The 23,412-nt window shown below is 43.8% G+C and overlaps 1 protein-coding gene across 1 annotated transcript in view; it reads left to right on the forward strand.

The window, feature by feature from the left end:
• The window catches only part of PAPPA (pappalysin 1), a 182,580-nt gene that overhangs the window by 22,598 nt on the left and 136,570 nt on the right, over nucleotides 1-23,412 (forward strand). The window contains exon 2 of the mRNA XM_063409222.1: nucleotides 3,805-4,873. Within this exon, the coding sequence (XP_063265292.1) occupies nucleotides 3,805-4,873 (1,069 nt within the window). The remainder of the gene's footprint in view (nucleotides 1-3,804; nucleotides 4,874-23,412) is intronic.

Raw genomic sequence — 23,412 nt, forward strand, 5'->3', positions numbered from 1 at the left:
GAACTAGCACCTCATCTTTTTTTTTTTTTTTTCTAATTAAATATAAAATTCCATTTCAATCCCTTGGGCTTCAGGAACAAGAGCTTTAGAAGGAAAAAGTCATTCAGACTAAAGAGTAAGGAGAGCTGTCAGTGTTCTCCTCAGCTGGAGCTCCATCCCTTTCTAGCAACTTAGGGCAAGAAGAAGTGAAGAAAACTGTTTGCTGCTGTATGAAACTTGTACATATTTTTTTAATCTAATTGCTGTGGGGAAAACAAACATCAGTTTTATTTCACACCATTTCTTGGCTCAGGAACTTCAGGCACATTTGCCAAATTGTGGTTTTTCAGTCATTGGCTGTGTCTCATTTACCATGAGGCCTCTTTGGTTGGTAAAGAGATATTAAGTAGCTAAAAATGTCCTTTACCACATTATTGTAAAGAATTCTCAGTGTAAATGAGAATTTAAACTCTGTACATTTTTCATGTAAATGTTGGTTGTGGTCACGGCTGACTTGAAATTTGGAGTGTCAACCATTACGTGGGGTGATTTTGCTCAAAACCAGCCTTGTTTGGGGTAAAAGAGGCCTCTTCTTGTTTAAAATGTTCTTAATTATGTCTGAGAAATAACTTAGGGCTATGGAACCTTTTACTAAATTGAAATAAATTGTGAAAACATCAAATTATTCAGTTTTCAGAAGTACTGGCAATTATTTCACATGTCCCTCTTCCAATGGATTTGCCCTTATTAGTTGTCATAGAAGAAGTAATAAATTCTTTTATTATGACATCCAGTGTCCCAGCTGAAATGAGTTTCATTGTGCTGGGGACAAAACGGAAAAGTGACACTCCCTTAGCCGGAGGATCCTCAGTCCTAAGCCAAAAGCAGAGTGAAGGATTGGGAAAATAGGTGAAGCATTCAAACAAAGGAGGGTCATAAGGAACTGGTACAACTTACAAGGGAGTTGGGTTTCTTATCCCAGCACAAGGGAGTGTGGGTTTCTTGTCCCTTTTTTTTTTACATTTTTTCCTTTCTCTTAAGAATAAAACAACTCTTGCTGCTGAAAGGCTTGTGCTCAATCCATCTTTTCATCAAGAGCTGGATGTCTGCAATAGTAAAAGTTTGAGAAAAGAATACTGTACGTGGCATAAGGATTCAGTAATGACCTTTGCCCTAAACTAGAAAATGCTAGGAATTGGAATAGTAGAGTGTTTAAGTTCAGCAGCTTTCATACTGGTGTGTTCAGTGGTGTCCCTATTGTTACTGGATTTTTTCTTTTCCTGTCCTCCTTTGGCTCCCTGTAAATCTTGAATTGATGGCAGCTGTTTGAGCCCAACTCAAGACACGTTGCATCACATCAGGGTTTAAAGGCTCAAAGGCAAGGGAGGATTGCTACTATTCTGTAGTGTTCCTCCAGCAGCTCCTCATGCTCAGCTGAGGTCAATCACCAGCATCATGCAGCACTTCAGAGAGAGGAAGATGTTCTTTAAATGCTGCCTGGGAAACTGGATTTCCATCCCACAATAATTTATCAGCTCTTTGGGGGAATATTTCTAGCCCTGGTCAGTGTAAAGGGCAAAAATCCTTGACCCTTAAAGACTGTATGGTGGACTTTCCTGGAACTGGAGACCTGTTCCAGGACTTCCAGCTGTCCATCCAACCATGGGGATCTTGGATGCCTGAAGAAACATCTGGAGCAGCTTATGTGTGTCCAGCTGCTTTGTGATCCACAGACCTGGAGACTGGAGATGGTGGGGATTGTGGCAGGGATGAGTTCTCCTCTTGTGCCTCCAAACAGCCCAGGGAGTCCCTGGGGTTCCCCTGGCCACGTTGAAGACATGCAGATTCTCAGAGGGATTTGTTGGGACAAGCCCATTTCTGCATCACTTTTTCTTCTCTCACCATGCTGGCATTTCCTGGCAGGCAAAAAAACCTCTCTTACAAAATGCCTGATCAGCTCTAATGGTCTTATTACAATAAGCTGAGTTTTTTATGACTTATTTGGGAGAGTGACTTGTCTTGCCAGCTGTCTTCTTATTCATTGCAGTATTATCCACCCACTATCGTTGGACAATACCTTCATTTGAGATTCATAAAAATACAGTCTTTTATGGGCTCTCATCCATCTGAAAATGAATGCTTTGTAAAAGTATTTATTTCATAAAGAAAAACTTTAAAATGCTTCAAAAACAGACTCCAGAAGGTTATTGGTAGCTTTGGCTCTCGTATCACAAGTTCGTCGGGTAAATATCCATCCCAGCAAATGTCATTTATTTTTTAGCACATTTGTTTTTTCCTTGCCTGGTTCTCCTCCTCTCCTTTCTCGTGATCAGAAGTAGCAGTATAAACCAGAAGCTGGTCTTGAAAAGGTTTTGAACTGAGTGCACCATACAGATGAATAAACACATTACCTTCCGAACCCTGGGATCTCTCTTCCAAAGGAAACAGGAAAAGGGGGAGCTCAGAATCCCTAGCAAAATACCAGCGTGCAGAAAAAAGGCCCATTTCAATGTTTTTAACTTTCCCATCAGAAGAGTTTTTTTTACAGGGGGAGGAGGTGGAGAGGGGCAGGGTGTGAGGAGAAGGGGGAAAGTGGGTGCTGGGAGAGGAGAGGAAAAATACAGTGAATGCTCCTGTAACCTTTGCTCTGTTGATACTAGACAAGACTGCACTGTTAATGAGTGATTGTTAACAGATGGCTCTTGAGCAACTTAGTCAGAAGCAGAAGATGTTATTTGGTTGTAGTGAGGGGAGGGTGAGGGTGCAGGGGTGAGGTAAGGGGATATTTAGTCTTTTCACGAGGACTGAACTGTCAGAGATTTATGATTTTCCTTTAGGCTTTTGGAAGTGGAGGCTCTGGGGAAGGATTGTTTTCTATGTGCTGATAGTAGAAAGGCCATTTGGTGCTGAAAGCTCCAATGATTTTGTTTTTGGTGAGGAGTGTCCCTGCAGCCCTTGGCCTTTGAGAACTGAAGGATGGAAATGCCTGTCTTTAACTTGCTGAGCCTCGTGTCCCAAACTGGGGAGGAGTGGGCTGTGTCCACTGCTTGGAGCTGTTTGAGGGCTGGGTGAGAGAGCTCTAAGTGAGGATCTACACTTTGGGAGAGAAATCTTTCCATGGTGCACCAAGTTCTTAGGAGGTGTGCCTGTGAGGGGGCAGGAATCTTTCTGAACATGTCTTTTTGTGGATGTCCATCTGTGTGTACTTCTTGCCCTTTCCCAGTGTGTATACCAGTGTATGCCATGTGCTTACTGGTTTTTATTGGGTATGACTTTGAAGGCAGCCTGAACACATCCCATTCACTCTCTGTAGGATTTGCATGCTTGAACTTATGAAGGTAACTGCAGCTGCTCAGTGTTTCTCAAAGTGTGCAGAATTTGATTTTGTACTTATTTCCCTTCTGGACCTTATTAGGTGCTGGGTTTGGGGGTATGAGGGATGAATGACATCAACAGAGTTGGTTCTCAAGACTGTCTTTGTTTTCAACCACTGATGAATGGCTTGAGGGAAGGGAAGAAACAAATGCACTGTACAATGTTTTGCTGATAGGGATTTGCAGAAAAGTTTTGAGCTTTGGTCAAGAAAAGGGAATCCCATTTGTACATACCACTGGCAAATCTTTACCTTTAATAGGAAGTCTTGACACGACCTCCCACAAAGGTGCCCTAGATGATTTAAAGTCTTCCTTGTGCACTAACTATCTAACAGATGTAGGTGAGTGTGTGTATATACATTTAGAGAGATATATTTACACAATTTAAAGACTAACGCCTTCGTTCTGTCATCCCTTATTTATTCATATTTCTCTTTTGGGGGCCACGTAGGACTGTATGACAAATGTTCTTACACCTCCCGTGACCGAGGCTGGGTCCTGGGGATTAACACCGTCAGTGACCAGGGGAACAGAGACCCCCGCTATTTCTTCTCGCTGAAGACGGACCGTGCCCGCAAAGTCACCACCATTGCAGCCCACCGCAGCTACCTCCCCAACCAGTGGGTGCACCTGGCCGCCACCTACGACGGGCGCCTGATGAGGCTCTACGTGAACGGTGCCCAGGTGGCCACGAGCGGAGAGCAAGTGGGCAGCGTCTTCAGTCCGCTGACCTTGAAGTGCAAGGTGCTCATGCTGGGAGGGAACGCCCTGAACCAGAACTATCGGGGTTACGTGGAGCACTTCAGCCTCTGGAGGACAGCCCGGTCTCAAAAGGAGATCTTGTTGGACATGGAGCAGGCGATTCACAGGCAAGACAAGCCCCTACCTCAGCTCGTTCTTCAAGACAGTTTACTGAATGTGAAAAGCACCTGGTCTCCCATGAAGGACGGCAGCAGCCCTCAGACCAAGTTCAGCTACCACCACGGCTATTTGCTGGACACCAGCCTGGACCCTCCCCTCTGCGGACAGACGGTGTGTGACAACACGGACGTCATCGCCAGCTACAACAAGCTGCCCAGGTTCCGCCGCAACAAAACCGTGCGCTACCGCGTGGTGAACCTGTACGACGACCAGCACCAGAACCCCACCGTCAGCCAGCAGCAGATCGAGTTCCAGCACCAGCACCTCAAGGAGGCTTTCAGCCGCTACAACATCACCTGGGAGCTGGAGGTGCTGGAGGTGAAGAACTCCTCCCTTCGCCACCGGCTCATCCTGGCCAACTGCGACATCAGCAAGATCGGGGACGAGAACTGTGACCCCGAGTGCAACCACACGCTGACGGGGTACGACGGCGGGGACTGCCGGCACGTCCGCCACACGCTCTTCAGCAAGAAGAAGCAGAACGGGGTGTGTGACATGGATTGTAATTACGAGAGGTACAACTTCGACGGGGGGGAGTGCTGCAACCCGGAGATAACAGAAGTCACCAAGACCTGCTTTGACCCATATTCTCCTTACAGGTAGGCAACTTCTTTTTATGGTCATATTGATGAATATCTGTCTAGGTATCGATCATCCTGCTGGCTGTTGAACCCTTTCATTGTTGCTATTATGGGCTTTGGAGTTTAATGATTTTTTTTTTTCCTCAGTATTTGGCTCACATTGCAGCTCTCCAAACGCAATCTCAGTAATGGTCTCAGCAATGTCTTACCCCTGAACTGGTATTCTCCAGCCAGGCTAAGGAAAATCTGTGCTAAAGACTGAAGCAGCCAATTCTGAGAGACCCATTAGTTGTTGGCTATGAGCAGCATATTGTAACAGTGCACAGTTTATTTTAACTCCAGACTCTGAGGAGTGGGGATTGGATGTCACAGAAAGCTCATGTGTATTTGGAGAGGGAAAAGGCCCTCAGGCATGAAGCAGAACATGAATACTCTTAGGTAGACTTTAATTCTGTGGCACTTCTTTGAAGGTAGGTAGGTAATTCCATACTCTTACTGCTGTGTACAGCTCTCTGTGGGCACTGCTGTGGAGGGGCAGCTGAGCCTGTTTGTGAGGAGGGAGGTGGGTACCAGGTTCCTGCTGCACACGCTGGGTGGGTAATGAAACTCTTCTGTGCCCCTTTCTACACATAAATGAGAACAGGGGTAATGCCACTTCATTGCAGAGCAGTTCTCTGTGGGTGCATGTGAACTCATAACATCCTCATCTCCTCAGCTAAGGTGTCCTTGGGCTGCAGTTTGAGGAGTGGCATCCTTGAATAACTTGCTTCAGGTGCATACCATGTACCCACAGTTACTCCAAATTCAGACAAATTAATATGTTTAAATAATAAGGTGTTTCTTGTGAAAGGGTTAGAATCACAAGCACAGAAAAGATGAAGGTTAAAGCTAAAATTCTGTTGTCTATGTTCTGTGTCATGGCTTTTTTAGGGCATTTCATGGAGCCATAGGGGAGGAGACTTCTACACGGTCAGAACACCCAACACTAAAGTTCAGGTTAAGAAGGAAAGTATGAGCTCTTCAGGAGCTGATTGCAGCAATTCAGGCTGTATTTGTAGCTTCCTTAATAGAGAGAAGTTTTTAAACAACATTATCAGCTCTACTGGAGCTTTAAATACACATAATTAAGTTGGAAAGAAAAGCCTTTTTTTTTTTTAATTCCAGTGAGGTTGTTTAAAAAATCCTTCTAGCTGAGTTTGATTTCAGTGACTTACCAGTGAACAAAGCTCAAATGAGGAAATACTTTAAATATTAATGTTTGAAAACATTGAAAGGAAAAATACCACTTTTTAATACTGTTCAAATGGAGAGGAACTCAATAAGCAAATATCATCAAAGGCATAATGCAAATTGGATTGTTTTAACACTGCAGTTCTGGGAACTTGAGGTGTTAGTTATAGCAACTAGTACAAGTTTTAGGAAAAAATACATTATTTTTAATCTGATAGTACCCTTTTATCACTTGTTCTGTGACCAGCATAATGCCCATATAAAATGAAATGAGAAAACCTTGTAAATTATAGTTCACAGATTTAAGGCCGTGTCATAATGTTATTCTGAGGTACAGAAATGTTTCTATTTCAAATGAAGCCTTTTTGCTGCACAGACTGTGCTCGCACAGTCTAAGCAAGACACTGAATTGCAAAATTTGAAGTTACCTTAGCACCGTGTAGTTGCTTTTCAGGCACAGTTTTGTGTTCCTTTTGGAGACAACCACCTGGCTGAGCTTGTCTGGAGGATTTACCTCTCATGGCCTTGAGCTCACATATCTTCTACAGATTCATTTTGACTTGAGGAAAACTTCCTCTTGACCTGAAATGGTGAGGAAGGCCTGAGGATCCTCTTCCACAGCCTAGAGCCTCAGAAAATCCAGAGATGCTCCAAAGATATTTTTTAACAGACAGATTTAATTTATTTATCTTTACATTGTATTGCAGCATTGATCATTGGCAATGAAACCAGAGAGCAGTAGGAGAAATTCTATGTCTCTGGAGCCTTTATTTGGTGGCTGTTGTATTTTGGCTGAGCTCAAACTCACTGCCATGATGGGTGCTTGTACTCAGTAAGGCAAAATAGAGCAGTTAGGCCTGTGGACTTATCACTGAGTTTGTAAGGCTGGCTTACACTGCTTTGGGTATTTAGGTAAACAAATACAGGTTTAGGGCAGTGATTTTGGCAGCAAAGCCTTTACTGGCAACAGGGGTGAAGATTCAAACCCTGTGTTGGGCTTTGGTATGGTGTCAGTATCATCCCCTGAGAGACAGATTTCCATGTCTATTAGTGACAAAGTCAAAATCTGGCTGGCACCATCTGGGCCCATTTTGTGTCCCCAGCCCCTCTTGTCATCACTGTCATTGGCCAAGAGTCCTCAGTCCCCTCCAGTGCAGACCTTGCACCACAGCAGTGAAGACATTGCAGCCACGGAGAACTCACATCTCATTTCAGGCATTTCCTCTGCCAAAGTTCAGTCCAACAACACCAGAAGAAAGGGGAAAAATCCTTCAATCTGGTGAGGAAAGGGAGGAAAGGAAGAAAGATGAAGTGGTACCAATAAATTTTTTCCTGAACTTTATTTATAAAGACTTTTCAGGGTCTTCCTTGGTGCTGGGCTTTGTTCCTCCCACACCCTCAGTGTCAGCAGTTGCAGCCAGCTGTTCACCAAGCAGAGCTTATTCATTAAATATTTCTGTCCTCTGGAACTAACCAAAAAAGTGCCAATGCTTGATTAATGCTGTAATAAACAGGAACCCTCCTCAGTGCCTCTTTATCCCCAAAAGATGATGTATCTGTCCCAGCCACCTTCCTTCTGATTATGAGTCCCAGTCCATGAAGCTCCATCCTGAGACAGAGTTGCTCTGAGCTTTGATACAAAAAACACCGTGGGTGCTTTGTGACTAAGTGATACCACTGGAACAATTCCAAGACACCTCTGATCTGTGTTACAATTTTCTTGTGATCCCTTTGGGCACACTGGACAAAGGGCTCTGGTACTTTGATGGTGTCGTTCAGTCACCGTGGTGGTGCAACTGTGGTGACTTCAGAGCTGATCCCAGCAGCACAGCTGGTTGGTTTCTTTTCTGTTTCCTGCCTGTCTTTGTGACACCTCTCAAAAAAACTATTTAACTGCAAAAAGTTGATGTTCTGTGCCATAGTGAGGCGGCAGAGATTTAAGTAGATTTAAGTTTGTCAGAGGGAGAGCAGCAAGGAAGGGGGACTCTGCTCTCAGAGCTGCTCAGCAGAAAAGTCGTAAACATTGTGCTACCAACTAGATCATCTCTTCTCTTTTTTAATAGCCTGCAGGGAAAAAACAAAGGACTGGTTATCATTAGCCACACAGCAGGCTTTATCCAAGAATATCTGCCTCACTTCTTTGTATTAATTTCATGAGAGTGGGACAAAATGTATTTTGTCCCAGCAGAAGGTTTACAAATATTGTTCTGCTTTTCTACAGTTCTGGGAAATTAGAACATGCTAAGATCATACAGTTTGGCCCAATACAAAGGGAAGGAGCAAGAATAAACACCCTTGCCAGAAAGACTCATTCTTTGTGCTGTTTGGTATACTGCTGGTTACAAAACAGGGAAGACTGAGCTCATGACACCTACCATGGCTGCTTTTCAAAGAACTTGAAAGAAGCAGCAAGGGATCATAGGAAATCATGCTCGGTAAATGCCATTTGATGTGGTGAGTTCTTGCACCATCCTATGGTTAACTGAGACGTTCCTTTTATGTAATATTGGGCTTGCACATCAGGCTTCACCACAGGATTTCATGGACAGATAAGGAAGCATTCCCCTCGGTGGCTTCTTAGGAAAACGCTGATGAAATTCCTGAAGCAGTAAAAGTACTGGAGTCTCTTCAAACTCCCAGGATCCATATGGCCTACCAAATACTTGCTGGAAATCACCCCAGAATAGCTGTCCTGGGGACAGACTTTCTCAACATCCACATGTGTGCCCCAAAGGCTCACAGCCCTTCATTTCTGCCCAAGCAGGATGAGCTGTACAAGCTCTGGTCCATTTGCAGCAAACTCTGGTTGGCACCAAACCAAGGAAAAATAGAATGACAGAATGATTTGGGTTGGAAGGAACCTTAAAGATCATCCAGTTCCAACCCTCCCTGAGAGCTGGAGCCCAGTGTCCTGTTGATCTCACTCTCTTCTGTGTCCTTTTCTAGCTCTTGTATTGGACAGTTCAGCTCTGCTCGTATCATGTCACACCAGCTCGCTCAGGGTTAAGAGCACTGGCATATTCCAGGCATACGTAAATTATATGTAAAATACATGCCTGACCCATTTGTAGGAATTTCCATGGTGGTTTTGAGCAGCAGTGGGTGTGACAGAGCTGTGTATGAGCACACTGGGCTAGGGCATGTGGGCCCAAGGCAGAGGCATCAGGAGGAGGAGGTGGTGGCTAATCCATAGCCCAGGGCAGCCCCAGACAGGTAACTGAGCTGCACTTCAGGGCTTTTGCATGGAGTATCAGATCAACCTCTTTTCCTTCTCTTCTGCTGGAAATCTCTTCATGAGACGTACTTGAAAAATATGGTCAGCTTACTCTGGAGGAGGGAGGCACACTGAATGCCCTTTTCCAGGAGCTAGAGTCGTAAGAAACACTCCTTGATTCCCAATAAAGCACTAATTTCCACTTAATCCTAAACACTAAAAAGAACAGAAGAAATTCTTCAAAGCTCTTCAGTTCCGGGAGCTTGAGAACTTAATCCCCTGCCTCGAAGAGACCATTGTGCAGCTCTTGACATCAAGGATTCCTGCATTCACATAGGTATCAGACAGACATATAACAAATACCTGAGTTTTTGTCTAGGGATTCAGTGTTAAATGTCCAGTTCTTTAATTAGCAGCTCCAGGGCTGTTTAGAAGGCGAAGAGTAATGCTGTCAAGGACGGAGCTGCTGTATCTTGGTAGTTGTCACCCAAAAGCCAAGTCCCAACAGGAAATCCTCTGTTCTCTCTGTTTATTCTGTCCTCTGTTCCAGATGTCAGGGATGTTAATCAGCTGGGAGGACTTGCATCTGTTCCCATGCTAGCAACTGACATTTATAAGTCTAGTATTGAATTCTGATACAGACAGAACTGCAGTGCTAAAGAAACTATTTCTATACGATTGCACACCCTAGAAACAGTAGGAGTTTGCTCGATTTAGCTTGACCCACAGTCAACTTTTCCAACTGCTTTTTTCAAGAAACATTTTTTCCCCAAGACTCATAGAACTCATGGTTTCTTTCATGGATGTTATCCATTAAGGAAAAAGATCACTGTCTGGTCAAACTGCAGGATGCTTGGGATGAAGGGGGCCTATAAAATCTATGGAATAAATTATCAGAGATCTTTAAGAATCCTTGTGGGAGACAACAGATTAAATTATTATTGTACCCCCAGTGCTGAGGCAGACACGTTTGTCTCTGAAACCTCACGTGGAAGATTTGCAAGTGCAGAGTCTGCAGATTTGACAGGGACTGAATTTGCCCCTTGCTGCTGGGCAACACCACATCCTCTAGGATCAGCTGCCCCATGGATGCTTTCCAGCAGTACCTCACCAGCCTCTGGTTGAACAAACGAGGTGGAGCTCATCCCTTCCCACAAGCTGCAATGGGGCCATGTGTATGAGCTGGTTTATTCTCTGTGCTGATCAGTTCAAATTCTATCATCTCTCACACAGGCCCACAGTTTGATCATGTCCAACAGGCCTCCTTCAAGTGCTGTGGGGCCTTGCATTAATCCCCGTGGTTTTCTCCCATAGCTATTTGTGTACAACCTCTCCTCAGCTCTGGTTGTGGGGTGACCTTTGCATTTTTAATTAATAGTAGCTGAAGCTCCTGTGTGAATTCAGGAGGCTGCACCCTTCACACTGAAAAGATGCATAGTGTACTTCTGTGGCAAGCTTAACCAGGTGCAACACTCACATTTGCAATTCCTGTTCCATCCCTCAGACTTCTTTTCTGACAGGGATTTAAGCCAAATTTTTTCAAGCAATAGCTGCCCTTGGGGAGATACAGAGCAGCCACCTCCACTGTGTCCCATGAACAGGGCCCATTTGACTTTGTCTCTCTCGTGGATTGCTGGACTTGGGCAAACAGTACTTCAGCTGGTTGTTGGTTTTTTGGGTTTTTTTTTGCAGGGGTTTGGGGAAACGGAATGGATGTCTTGGTTTATCTTCTCTTAACTGAATTAACTGTCCCTCAAACATCCCAGGATCAGGACAGTGTGGAGCTGTCCCATCACTTTTGTACCTGCCCACCACAAGGACACGCTTGTGCAGAGCGACTGGTGAGGCCCATTTCACACTACATGTGATATCTCCTCCATTAGATGTTGCTAAAGACACCACTGGAATCATCACATACTCCTAAAACTTTGTTTGGGGGTGATTTGAGAAGGATGGAGGGGCTTCAGAGAGACGCTGATCATGACTTCTGTAGAGCTCTGAGGAGATGCAGGGATGCAGAGCCTCAAACAGACCTGTCAGGGCTGCTGAGATATGCAGGAACCACTTCAACATTTGCAGCATTTTTGTGAAAGCCGTGCTGTAAAACAGTGTGATGCTGATAGCCACAGCCATGTTTCTTCCCTTAGAGCCAGATTCATTGGGAAGCAGGATGGATATATCCCCACCCCACAGCACAGCAGAGTGTTTAGACCAGGAATAAAACCACTGCTGTCAGAAGCAATTGTGTGATTGCTCCATCGCAGCCCCGGCTGGCGCAGAGTTCCAGGACCCACATACTGTGGAGGAAGATTAGGAGCATGTGCTCTGCTGGGGTCAATGAAATCCTGTCCTTCTGTTTGCTTCAGAGCAGATTTGCAATTTTGAAGTTTCTCGGGGTAACTCAGCTGAGACTACCTAGTTTGCATGTAATTTCAGCACTCCAAATTACCATAAATTTGCAAGAAGTTGTTTTCAGGTTCATTAATAATGGATGGGTGGCTACAGCATCCGAGTGCTTGCTCTCAGCTTCCAAAAGGATCAGGGTGAGCTGCACTGAGGAAACTTCTTGCAGTACTTAAATGCTCAGGGTATGAAACTCTAATAAACCTCCAAAAAGCCAGGAAATTTGGAGTGAAGGCTGAAACTCCATACCTAGTGCACCCTACTGGGTCTTTGTATTTCAGAACACGTTACGTTTGTTCACTGAAATATCTCCAGTATGGAATTCTTTAGGGTGAAGTTTCACCTTTAACTCTAAATTTCCTGGCATGTGTGAGTTTGAAGTACACGCTTAACTTCTCCCCAGTGCTGTTTTTCATTTTTAATTTCCTTTCTCTTTTAAAGGAGGGACCCTGCTAGAAGGATCCCTACTAAAAAAGGACCTCACTGAAACAAAAATTAGAAGGTTTGGCCTAATCTGATCTTTCTGAAATTCTTTAGGAGAACCAGCTTCAGTAATTTTTTTCCTACTGTTGTTTTAAAGACTCTTGTGGCCAATCCACCCCAGTGACAAAGATCAATAAAATCCACAGCCTGCAGACCAATTATTTTAAAAGATACCCAGATGTTTGAGTAGTATATAAGAAACCTTGGCTATACAGAACATCTCCTGTAAATTGCAGTTAAAGATCTGGCCATGACCATTGATGGGGTTGAGCTGCTTGTTGTGAAATGCACTCTTTCCATTAATTCAGTCATTGCAGAAGAAGCCCATGTTTGCTGTTGACACTTGTTGGGTTGCATCAGTGATGGTAAAAGAGTGGAAACAGCAGTGGTTTGGAATGAGAGCAGTGGCAATTACCTGCAATGCTTTTAAAAATAATTTTGGCCCTAGATGTTGAAAAGATGTGTCATCACTGATTTGTGTGAGGGCAGCTTCAGCAGGCTTGAGTTACAAGGCTTTGGAGAATAAAATTCCTTCTGCTGCCTCAAAATGCATCTTTGGAGCAACATTGCCAGTAGATAATAGAGAATAAATTTGCTTCTCGTGCTATAACCTTATTGTGTCAATAAATTGAGGACTTCAGTGAGAAGCTGTGGCAGTCAGTTTTCCCAGCTCAAGATTCTCTTGGTTTTTCAAATCACTTCCATCAGCTTTGCAGGGGAGAATTTATCTTAGCGAGATGTCTACAGGAAAACTGGCAAAGTGCTGAAGTTACGTGGCATTGGGCTTGTGAGTTCCTTCAGCCTCAGGCCAGGTCTGCTGGGAGTGTGGAGAGCCCTATCCTGGCTTCCCTTCCCTTCCCTTCCCTTCCCTTCCCTTCCCTTCCCTTCCCTTCCCTTCCCTTCCCTTCCCTTCCCTTCCCTTCCCTTCCCTTCCCTTCCCTTCCCTTCCCTTCCCTTCCCTTCCCTTCCCTTCCCTTCCCTTCCCTTCCCTTCCCTTCCCTTCCCTTCCCTTCCCTTCCCTTCCCTTCCCTTCCCTTCCCTTCCCTTCCCTTCCCTTCCCTTCCCTTCCCTTCCCTTCCCTTCCCTTCCCTTCCCTTCCCTTCCCTTCCCTTCCCTTCCCTTCCCTTCCCTTCCCTTCCCTTCCCTTCCCTTCCCTTCCCTTCCCTTCCCTTCCCTTCCCTTCCCTTCCCTTCCCTTCCCTTCCCTTCCTTTCCCTTCCTTTCCCTTCCTTTCCCTTCCTTTCCCTTTGTACATTTTGCATGCACAATGCTGAAATTCAGAAGTTCTTGAGGTTTTTCAAGAACTTTAGTTCATGCAAATGAAAATTCAAGTTGAAATCTGGGAACAAGTCCTGCCACAGGACCTGTCACCCACCAGCAGCTCCATGCTGGGACTGGTACCCTGCAGCATCAGAGAGGAGGAGCAATTCCCTGTATCCTTTGCTAAGCTGAGTATTTATCATTCCAACACATAAAAGCACTTTGTCACTTCAGCAGGAGAGGATATTCCTCTTCCTTTCACCCTCTCCAGTATGGCCCCATCAACATCCTTGTGTTGTATTCCCAGCCTCCACTTTGTAATACAGATCACAGCTGGTTGGTTTGAATTTCCCCTGAGTTACCCAGGATGCTGCTGAAAGCACAGGAAGAGCAGAAATGCTTTAATCAGTTAAATCAATCAAACAACAACAACAACAAAGGTAGACTAGACCTTAAAATTTACCCTGCAACCTTTGCTACTCTCTGCGATGACGTCTTTGTCCTATTTCTTTAAGTGCAGGATTTTATTGGGACTTGGCAGAAGGGTGAAGTGAGGAAGACACGGGAGGGGGTTTGCTGAGTTAAAAAAGGAAAAAGAAAATGTCAGTGAGAAAATGGAAATACCCTGATGTTCTCCAGCCTAGTGCTGGAGCCAGTCTCTCCCTCTTGCAGGGAAGGGGCTCCTTTTCCATTAGCTTTCCATGGCCACATTTAATCAGTTTGCTCTGACATGGAGCCAAGAAAGGGCTTTGCTGTGTGGTGCCGGGTCCTGTGTGCGTTCAGGCATCCACAGCTGCTCCCTAGCAAGGGCTGCCTTTTGACTACTGAGGTATTTTTCTTTATAGCCACAGAGGGCAATTGTTAAATAGATGATCTTTACCAAAACACAGAGCTACGCAGCGTGGAGTGGAGGGGAAGAGGGAAACCTGTGGGATTTATGTCAGGAAAATTCCATGTTGAAATTAGGCTGGAAGATGCTGTAAAAAATGAATATGCCAAGAAGGGGATTTAATCTGTAACTCTGGGCCATGCCAACATTTGTCCTCCATTAAGGATCTGCCCCATCACATGGAACATGTTGCTGAATTATTTCTTCAACATTAAACAGCACAAAGTGTACAGAGGATGAAGATAAGACACATAGACATGAAATATCAGCTTTTCTGAGATGTGATTAAATACCAGAAGGAAGCAGAGGCATTCCTGACCCTGGACACATTTTATTTTGATCAGACGTGGGATTAGGGGTAAAATGTGAAGAATTCCACATTGTGTGGATAGAAGGAGCTGATCAGGAGTTTGCCTCTCTGTTTATTGATTCAGTTCTAATTTCCATGACACAATGCAATGAGACTGGTGGCCCTGACAGACTCACAAATTATATTCATGTATCGAAGAGGACAGGTTTGGGAGCATCGAGCAGAAAGGAGTGAGACAGTTAAAGCTGCTTTTGAAGTCAGAACTCAGACATTGATTAAATATCATAAAATCCAGATGATATCAATTAATAGACCCATCACTGTAATTATCTGCACATTTTTGTGCACCTTCCAAAGGCACCATGGGGAGTTACATTCCCAGGCCAAGAAAAGATCCACCAACTCTCAGGAGAGTGTGGGTATCAAAATCCCCCTTTACACTTTGAAAAGCTTTGCTTTATGTTGCTTTGTATTTCCTTAATTACTTAATTTGATTTTTTTAATTGAAAAAGAGACAGGGTGAGATTAACTGGTGACAAAGTTCAAGTAAATAAAGAGTGCTACACTAATTTAGAGAATGTGGGTAGACATCAGACAAAGCAGAGCTTAGTTTGATTCACGTGAGTGTGAGAGAGAATGGAAATATTTCCAAACTATCTGAACTGCTTAGGTTTGCACAACTGGCTGAGAACAATTACAAAACAACATTTTTCTGTGATCTCCTGTTTTCCATGAGCCTGATGATGCTCTGTTCCTGTCCTCAATCCCTGAAGATGAATCTGGAGGCAAACACAGGCATGCCTGAGGAATAGTCATAATTGCATAAACTGATATTATTCAAAACACCTGAATATGTTTGGGCTTGGCATTTCTGGTTAAGGGGTTTTATTTTGCCTTCATGCTGATTCCTCCCAAAATGTGAGGTGTCACTGTTACTGCACTGAGAGCTGAGGATGAGCCCTGGCTATTTGTAGTTGTTTCTCAGTTCCTTGGGGAATAGTTTCTGCCATCTGTTCACTGCAGGTATAGACATGATTGAGAGAATTAAATCTTAAAGTCTTTATAATTGCTGGGAAAAGCTAGATCCTTCCACTAGGATTTTGAGCGCCAAGTTTAGAGTCTGAAAACAGGAATCTAAATTCATTCACAGTTTGCATCAGGCTTCCCCTTCACTCTGTGTTCCTTAGCAATCATTCAAGATTTCCTATTTTTAAGTACATAATGCTGTTCCAAACTGATGTTCTGCTTTCTGCCTGGACTAAGCTGCACATCCCAAGCTCTTTGAAGTCCACAGAAAGCTTGAACTCCCAAAGACCTTGGTCTTTGGCTTCCATCTCCCCACCCAGAGCATGAGTGAGGCTGGGAGCGTTCCTGAGACCAAGGGCGACAGCTCAGAGGAAAGCTCCTACAGAACAGAACTGGAGTAAGCAGGAGAAATGTTCTGGGTAAGGATTGATGGCAACAGTTCACAGCATTATAAAAATCTCTTCCCTTTTGCCTTCAGCATTTTTACCACGACTGTGTCAGTGCCAAAACCCAGAACACACTCACTAATTCCTCCAGAATTGATCGGTCATGATAAACTTCCAAACACAGAGTAAAATGCTTCCGTCAGACACATCAGAGTGTTTCTCCCAGTTTGCCTGGAGAAATCTGCGCCGTTTGATTTCCTTCCCTGCATCCAATTTGATTCAGAAAAGGGCTGCAAGTTCCTGGCTCTCTCCTCATACACTCGGAATTCTTCTGACAGATTTACTTTTGGGGATAGATTTATTCTCGTGTTTGTGCTATAAAATGTCCTATTTATAAAGGGTGATTAGACACTGGAATGAGGTGCCCAGGGAGGTGGTGGAGTCACTGTGCCTGGAGGTGTTTAGGGAAAGTCTGAAGGTGGAATTTAGGGCTCTGGTGTAGTTGGCAGGGTGGTGTTCGGTCATAGGTTGGACTTAAAGACCTCAGAGGTCTTTTTCAACCTTATTGACTCTGTGATTATGTCTTAATTCAGGCTCAAACCTTTAACTATTCTCATCTTGATCAGACACAAAGTTCTTTTTATATCCTCCTGGGACCATTACCTGAAGAATTTCTAGTTTTTGAACTATAAAACCACTGTGAGGAGACAGTCCACTAGTGCTTGCAGGACACCTTCTCTTCCCCCACAGCTGAATAAGGCAGGATGTCAGGTTTTGCAAAGTGCCTGAGCTGGCACAGAGTTGTGGAAGGGAGGGAATTCAGGGCAGTCCTCCTCAGCTTATGGCAGGGAGCTGCAAGACATCTCATGCTAACAAAGGCTTTATAAGTATGGGTTTGTGCAATTCGGGGTGCAAAAATGACAACCTGCAGTTTTTGCTGCACCCTTTTTGGGTTGGTTTTGTAGCCATTGAGATCTTCAGTGCTGTAGAAGTGGTTAGTGACACATCACAAATAAATTACAGGAGCAAAGCAGAGCAAAAGCTGATGTATGGCTGAGAATAACAAATACAGAGAGTGACAGAGAGTGCAAATTTACTGGGAAATTAAACTCCATGGCCTGTCCATAGCAGTCATGCTCAGGGCAAAAGTTGGTCAAGAAATTTGCCATAAAGGAAAATTAGAGTTTTCCCCCTCTTTTGCTATTATTTGGCAGTGGAGAACAGATCTTTGCATTCTCACAGCCCTCTGCAAGAGGTCTGGGTTTGATTCAAGTGGATCCACAGGCTTGTGGTGCCAAAACAGGCAATTTCTGCACTCGTGTCTGAAGGCCAAATATATGGGTATGATTTCCTACAGTTTACAGTTACATGCTGGATCAGAGCTGTGCGTTTCATAAGCTGCCAGTCCAATTTAGCAGGGTCTTGGGAAATGTGTCCCCCGGGGAACGCTTACAATCAGCCTTATGTTTTGGGCTGATAGCGCCTGTTTTCTGGTGCACACGTTAGCAGATCCATATGTGAGGAAATCCAAACGCCCTTCCATCCACCTCCAAACCCGGGCACTGGCTGAGGCTGCTGCCCACGGCTGATTTTCTGCTGGCTGCATCCTCCAGTTCAGGAACTGTCCACTCTGGGAAGCACAAATGTGCAACAGGGATCTGTGCAGGAGCTGCAGGTCCTGCACAGGTTTGAAAACCAGAAATTCTGAGAGTTCTTGAGTGTTTGGAAAAGGCACATTTACATCTTCCCTCCTGTGCCTTGTCTCAGGCTCAGCAGAGAGAAATGAGGGGCAGGAATTCGATGTCAAGGAGTTTGTTATGTTTGTGGCGTGTGTTACAGACACTGCTGGCATGTTTTGCTTCCCAGCAGTCTCCTTGACAAAGGTATGATTTACTACATCTCTCTCCTGCTCTTTTATTCATTTCTTTTTGTTTTCCTAGAGAGCAAGAATAGAAATTTAAAAAGATATATATATAAAGTTCACTTTAGGAAAAACACTGTCCACAATATTTTCTTTTTGCAGCTCTGAACTATTTTCACTGCAGGTGTGTTGTTGTTTCTGCCAGATCACCAGGCAATTGACTGTGGATTCTGGGAACTTCAAAGCTAAATGTCCTCATGTAAAATTTCTGTTTCAGCGACTGACATTTTCTATTTCCTTGTAATCTCATCATGGCTGGGAAAGAACAAGAGTAACCAGCTTTTGTAAATCTCACAATATTTAGTAGTCCTTTGCATCTGACTATTCAATTTTTTTCTTAAAAAAGTGTGTTCAAGGCTTTACAGCTGAAGATAAAGATTTATTGTTATGATCCATCAATATTCCCTGAAAAAACTCCCTAGAAACCAAATAGAGATAAATATAATTCCTTTGTTGTGACAGAGAGAACAAAACCTCCTGAACCTTGGAAATGTGAGGCTTCTGTTGCCAGGACACTTGGTTTCCTTGAACTGAAGTCTCCATCACCAGACCATGTTCTTTGTGTTCTCACTTTGGTGTCTTCTGCACTTTTCTGCATAAGATGAAATAAGAGGAAATTTCAACCAGTCTCATTCGAATCAGATTTTCATTTTTTTCTCATTAAAGAGGAAGATTGAGATTATCCTAACCATTGATGGTCTTGCCACTGCAGCAGGACCCGCTTCATGCACAACCCTGCCAGGAGGTTAAGAGAGGAGATTGGAAGTCCATGGGTTGTAAAAATGAAAGCAGAAAAGAAGCGGCATCTCCAAAGCAAAAGGGATGTTTTGCAAGCTGCATATTTGGAGTGGTTATTTTGGCCCATCAACTCCAGAAGGATCTGCAATAAACATGCTAGGTCCTTTGTGATTTTATGTGATTTTATTTTTTTTGTTGTTGATGTCGGCCTGATTCCAAGTCTCTCTTCATTCCAATCTCAATGTATATCTCCCTTTGTGGCACGGGGTTTATGTGCAGGGAGGATTAGTGTCAAAAAGCGGGATGAAAGGAGAGAAGAATTTGATCTTGTTCTTTTTTCACCCCGCATTTTTTGGTGTGTGGTAATTAGGGAAGATGCTGAAGGAGCAGCCCCTTAAAGTGCCAGCAGCACTGGCAGGGACAGTGCCACGTGTCCCCTTCTGTGGAGCACTGAGAGCACCCCATGGCCACAGTGCTCCCAGCCCTCACCTGTGTGCTGCTTCCTAAAAATCCCAAATATTCCCACATATGTGACCCATGGAGCCCACCCAGGATCCTGACTCATCCCACCCACAAAAGGCTGCTACTGCAAGGGCAGAGGGCACAGGGAGCAGGAGCCCAGCACAGGGCTGTGTCCATGGGGTAATTCCATGCTTTCCTGGACTCTGCAGAGGGGACTCAAAGTGTTTCACACTCAAAGTGTTCCAGAGGTGCCAAACCAAAGTCACTCCAGCTGTGGCTCCCACAGGTCCCACCAGCAAGACAGATGTTTGGGCAGGCTGCAAATGTGATCTCAAGACTGAACCAGAATGGAGATGAGGCAGGCAGACTGGAGTTGAGTGTTAGTATCAGAAATTTTTAAAAAATTATAATACAGAAGTTGCTCTAGGTTAGTCTCATAATTAAAGAAAATTCTGTCTTAAAGTCACAAGTTTTCTCTAGAACTCTAATTTACAGAGGCTCTAACTCTTGCCCCTGTTCAAGGGAGTTATGACAGGCTGCATTTCTGATCTCTGGTATTTTCATTAAAAAAGCAGGTGAATTGAAACCAAAGTGTCCCGTGCTTGAGCTGTTTTGAAGTGTTGTTTTGCCTTTATCTGTTGTTTATTGAAAGCTTTGGGTTGAGAGCTGGGAAATGTCTAATATTAGAACTTTGGCTGCTCCCTCATTGAAGGCAGAGCCTGGTTCCACAAGAACCTCTGTGTATGAAGATAATGTGCTGCCTTGTCCTCAGGAATGGTGAAAATGAGGGATTTGGGAAGGACCAGCTTATTGTAGGGAGCGCTGCTGTTCCATCTGTGGAGCACCAGACCTTCAGGACTTTTGTGGAGATTGTAAAATACAAGCCAAAGACTGTAAAATATGACTGAAGGCTCGTAAAAATATGATTAGTGGCCACCAGCAGAAAACTTCAAGGACCTGCAACACAGTACACCACTTATTTAAAAGAAAGATGATCCATATTATCAGAGAATGCAGGCTCAAGGGATAGAGGAGCTAATCCTTGCTGTCAGTTTTCCCATTCAGAAGACAAGGAAAAATATTCTGTTTGCCCATTTCATGACTTCTTCACTCCTGGTAAAATTTCTTGAGGGGAGGCCCAGCACGAGGGGTTTTGTCCTGCTTCAGCATCACTCCAGCGGGTGGATGGGGTTTGGAGCAGTGCAGGGCTGGTGTCAGGGCTTTGACCAGAATGGAATTCCTCTCTCCATGCTTAGGAAGCTTTCTGAGGCCCAGAGGGGAAGCAGTGTGCAAGTGCCAAGCAGCACAACTGAGAGCTGAAACAGCCTGAAATTTATACACCTTCCTCCATGGGTTTAAAGTCTCCCGTGTACGTGAGTGAGGTTGGCTGCAGCCAAAAGAGGTTTTCATGAAGTGGCAAAGGAAATCTGTTTTAACAGAACAGGTTCCTGAGAATATCCTTACACCACTTCTCTCTTTATGGTTTGACTTTTCTCCTTGTTACAATGGAAAAACATCAGGGTAACCAGGGCAGAGGGAATATCAGATGGAGATGAGGGATAGATAAGAGGCAAATTACAGTACATTTCTCATGGGTCATTTGGCTCTAGTCTTGAAAAGAAAAGAAAAAAAATATCCCAAAGTAGTAAAAGAAAGAAAAAGAGACAATCAAAACAAATAAACCTGCCAGTGTTGCTGATTTCAAAGGCCTGTGAAATGTGCATATATGCTTCATAATGCTTTGCTGTTTTAAATGAAATGTTCCATCCTTTTATCCTGCTCACTGTCTCAGAAGTTAATTGTACAGTAAGATCACAATTCTCTCTGCCAAGGCTTTCCCTTTGTTTTCTTTCCTTTTTTTTTCCTCCCTGCCAGTTGGCCAGCCAGTGTATCTTTTCCTTGTTCTGTGCAGTTGGTGATTTTCTGCAGTATATTATGGAGTTCTGTGTAGCTTAATAATTTGTTATGGTCATGCAAGGAAATGGGGCTTTTCAGTTCTTGCTGCTCGAGGGAACTCAGAAGTTGCTCCACTCTTGGACGAAGACCCTGCAGAAGGAGGAGGCTCAGTGATCAGATATTTATGGTCTGTAGCACTGCAATTCTTTCTAAACCTATGTAAAGGTTATCTAAAGGTGGGGTGTAAGAACTGGGTAGTAAAGCCTGAAAGGATAAAGAGGGAGAAGGAACAAATAATGTTGTGCACATGAACAGCCATCCCAAATTTTTGCCCAGAGCTCAGACAGAACATGTTTGACATTTGAAAAATTTTGCATCATCTTTTTCCCCGAGCCTCTGCTCTTTCTTATCCTGGCCAGAACCAGCAGCAAAAGTGCCGGGGGGAAAAAAAAGAGAAAAAAAATCTGTTTTCACTGTATTTCTGAATCTGAGCCCAGGTTTGTGAAGGATTTGGCAAGGATTTACAAACCTTTGAGAGAATCCGTGTGGAGATCTGAGGAAACCCGCCTCCCTCCTTTGAAAAGCAAGTTGCCTTGGCCAGAAATTGGGCAAAAATTGGTCGCTTCAACTGATGTTTCCTTTGAGATTTTGGATTTGAACCTGAAACTGCACTTTGAGAATGAAATTTTGCTCTGACTCTAGATTTACACTGGAGCAAATTCATCACAGTCAGTGCTGATGTTTGTGTGCAGCCCAGTGAGAGCAGAGGCTGGCTCAGAGTGCAGGTTCACATGAACAAACCGAGAGAGGACCCAGCACAAAGCCTGGAATAGCCCAGGCATCACATTTATTCCAACCTGTTGCTGTGGTTCAGGATTCAGTTAAGCAGCTCCTGCATTAACAACCTCCAGGAGTTAAGTGATTGCATGAAATAAAGCTGCATCATTTATTGGAAGTCTTTTATGAGGTCAGAGAGGGCTGAGCAGGGATGTGCCCTTAGTGTTCTAAGATGATAATACTGATTTTAGAACTTAACAACAAATAATCTCCTTTATGTATCAGGTGGTTTTTATTTTTTTCCTCTCAGTCCTACAGATTTACTGTTAGAGTAGAAATTTGTGTATTTCTAGGACTGTCCTGCTAGAAAGCCTGGGTTTCAAAGTAAATAGAATAAAATTGATAACCTGACAATTGTAAAAATTCTCCACTTTCAAGCAAGGAGGTACTCTCAGTCTCTGTTGCAGGATAAAGAAAACCCAGACACAAAGAATTCCCATATTTTGTACAGTAAAGCTCTTATTTTCCTTCTATAATTTTTTTTTTTCATATTTGTTTAACTGGGTGAGCAAAGCCTGAGTCACTATCCTAGTGGTAGAATTAAATCAGTTTGGAAAAGGGAAACCTGGGATCAGTGAACACCCAGAGTTTTATAGCCACACTGGCTTTTATTTTTGCTTTATTTTTTGCTTAGGGGTCGGTCTTAAGTGTAAAACCTGTCAGTGATGTAAAAACCCCTGGCCCAGGTTTAGCAGGCTCACCTGGATGCATTAACAGCGTCACAGAGTTCAGCAGGGGCTACAAACCTACCCAAGGAGCTGGATTTACATTTGAACAATTATCCTGAGTGGCTTTTCTTGGATCCTTATCCTTACTGTATTTTTTTTTTTTTTTTTTTTTTGGCCAAAGTGTTTCTCCTCTCGTAATGGGAGATCAGATTCGGGGCCTGCAAAGGACATTTTGCTACAGCAGATAAACCGAAATTCTTTCAGAGCTGCCAAGCCTGCATGTGCTGACAGTGCTTGTAATTTATGCTTGTGGACATGACCCAGCGACTGCCCGGGTTGGATGTGGCTGGAATTACAGTTCCACACTTGGATTTCAGTGTGAACACAGGCAGTGATCTGGATCCAAACCGGGACCTGAAGCCTCTCACTTGTTGTATTCTGGTTCTGCTCTGTTTCAGGCTCTGTCCCAATCACTGCAAGATTTATACTTTTATCAATAAATTATCGTGACTTTTACTGCACTTACACCAGTGTCTTAAATTAACACTAAACTCAGTGTAGATGAGGCACGCTTCCTGCTGCACGTGATTTATGGCAATCCATCTGAAATGAGGAGCAAAATTGAATTGGCCAGCAAAGGGAAATCTTTAACATCAGGTCAGACACAAATTTTATTGCACGGCCACTCCTAAAGAGAGTTTGTAGATTGTCTTTTTTTATACAGGTTGTTTTATAGACCTGTAACACTTCAGGTTTGTTTTCTTTAAAGAAAAGTTAGAAATATTTAGAGGTCTGAAATCTCTACTGTGTCTTTGTGTCAGGTTGGAGGTGACAG

Source organism: Prinia subflava, chromosome 12 (genome assembly GCF_021018805.1).
Source record: "Prinia subflava isolate CZ2003 ecotype Zambia chromosome 12, Cam_Psub_1.2, whole genome shotgun sequence".
NCBI lineage: Eukaryota > Metazoa > Chordata > Aves > Passeriformes > Cisticolidae > Prinia > Prinia subflava.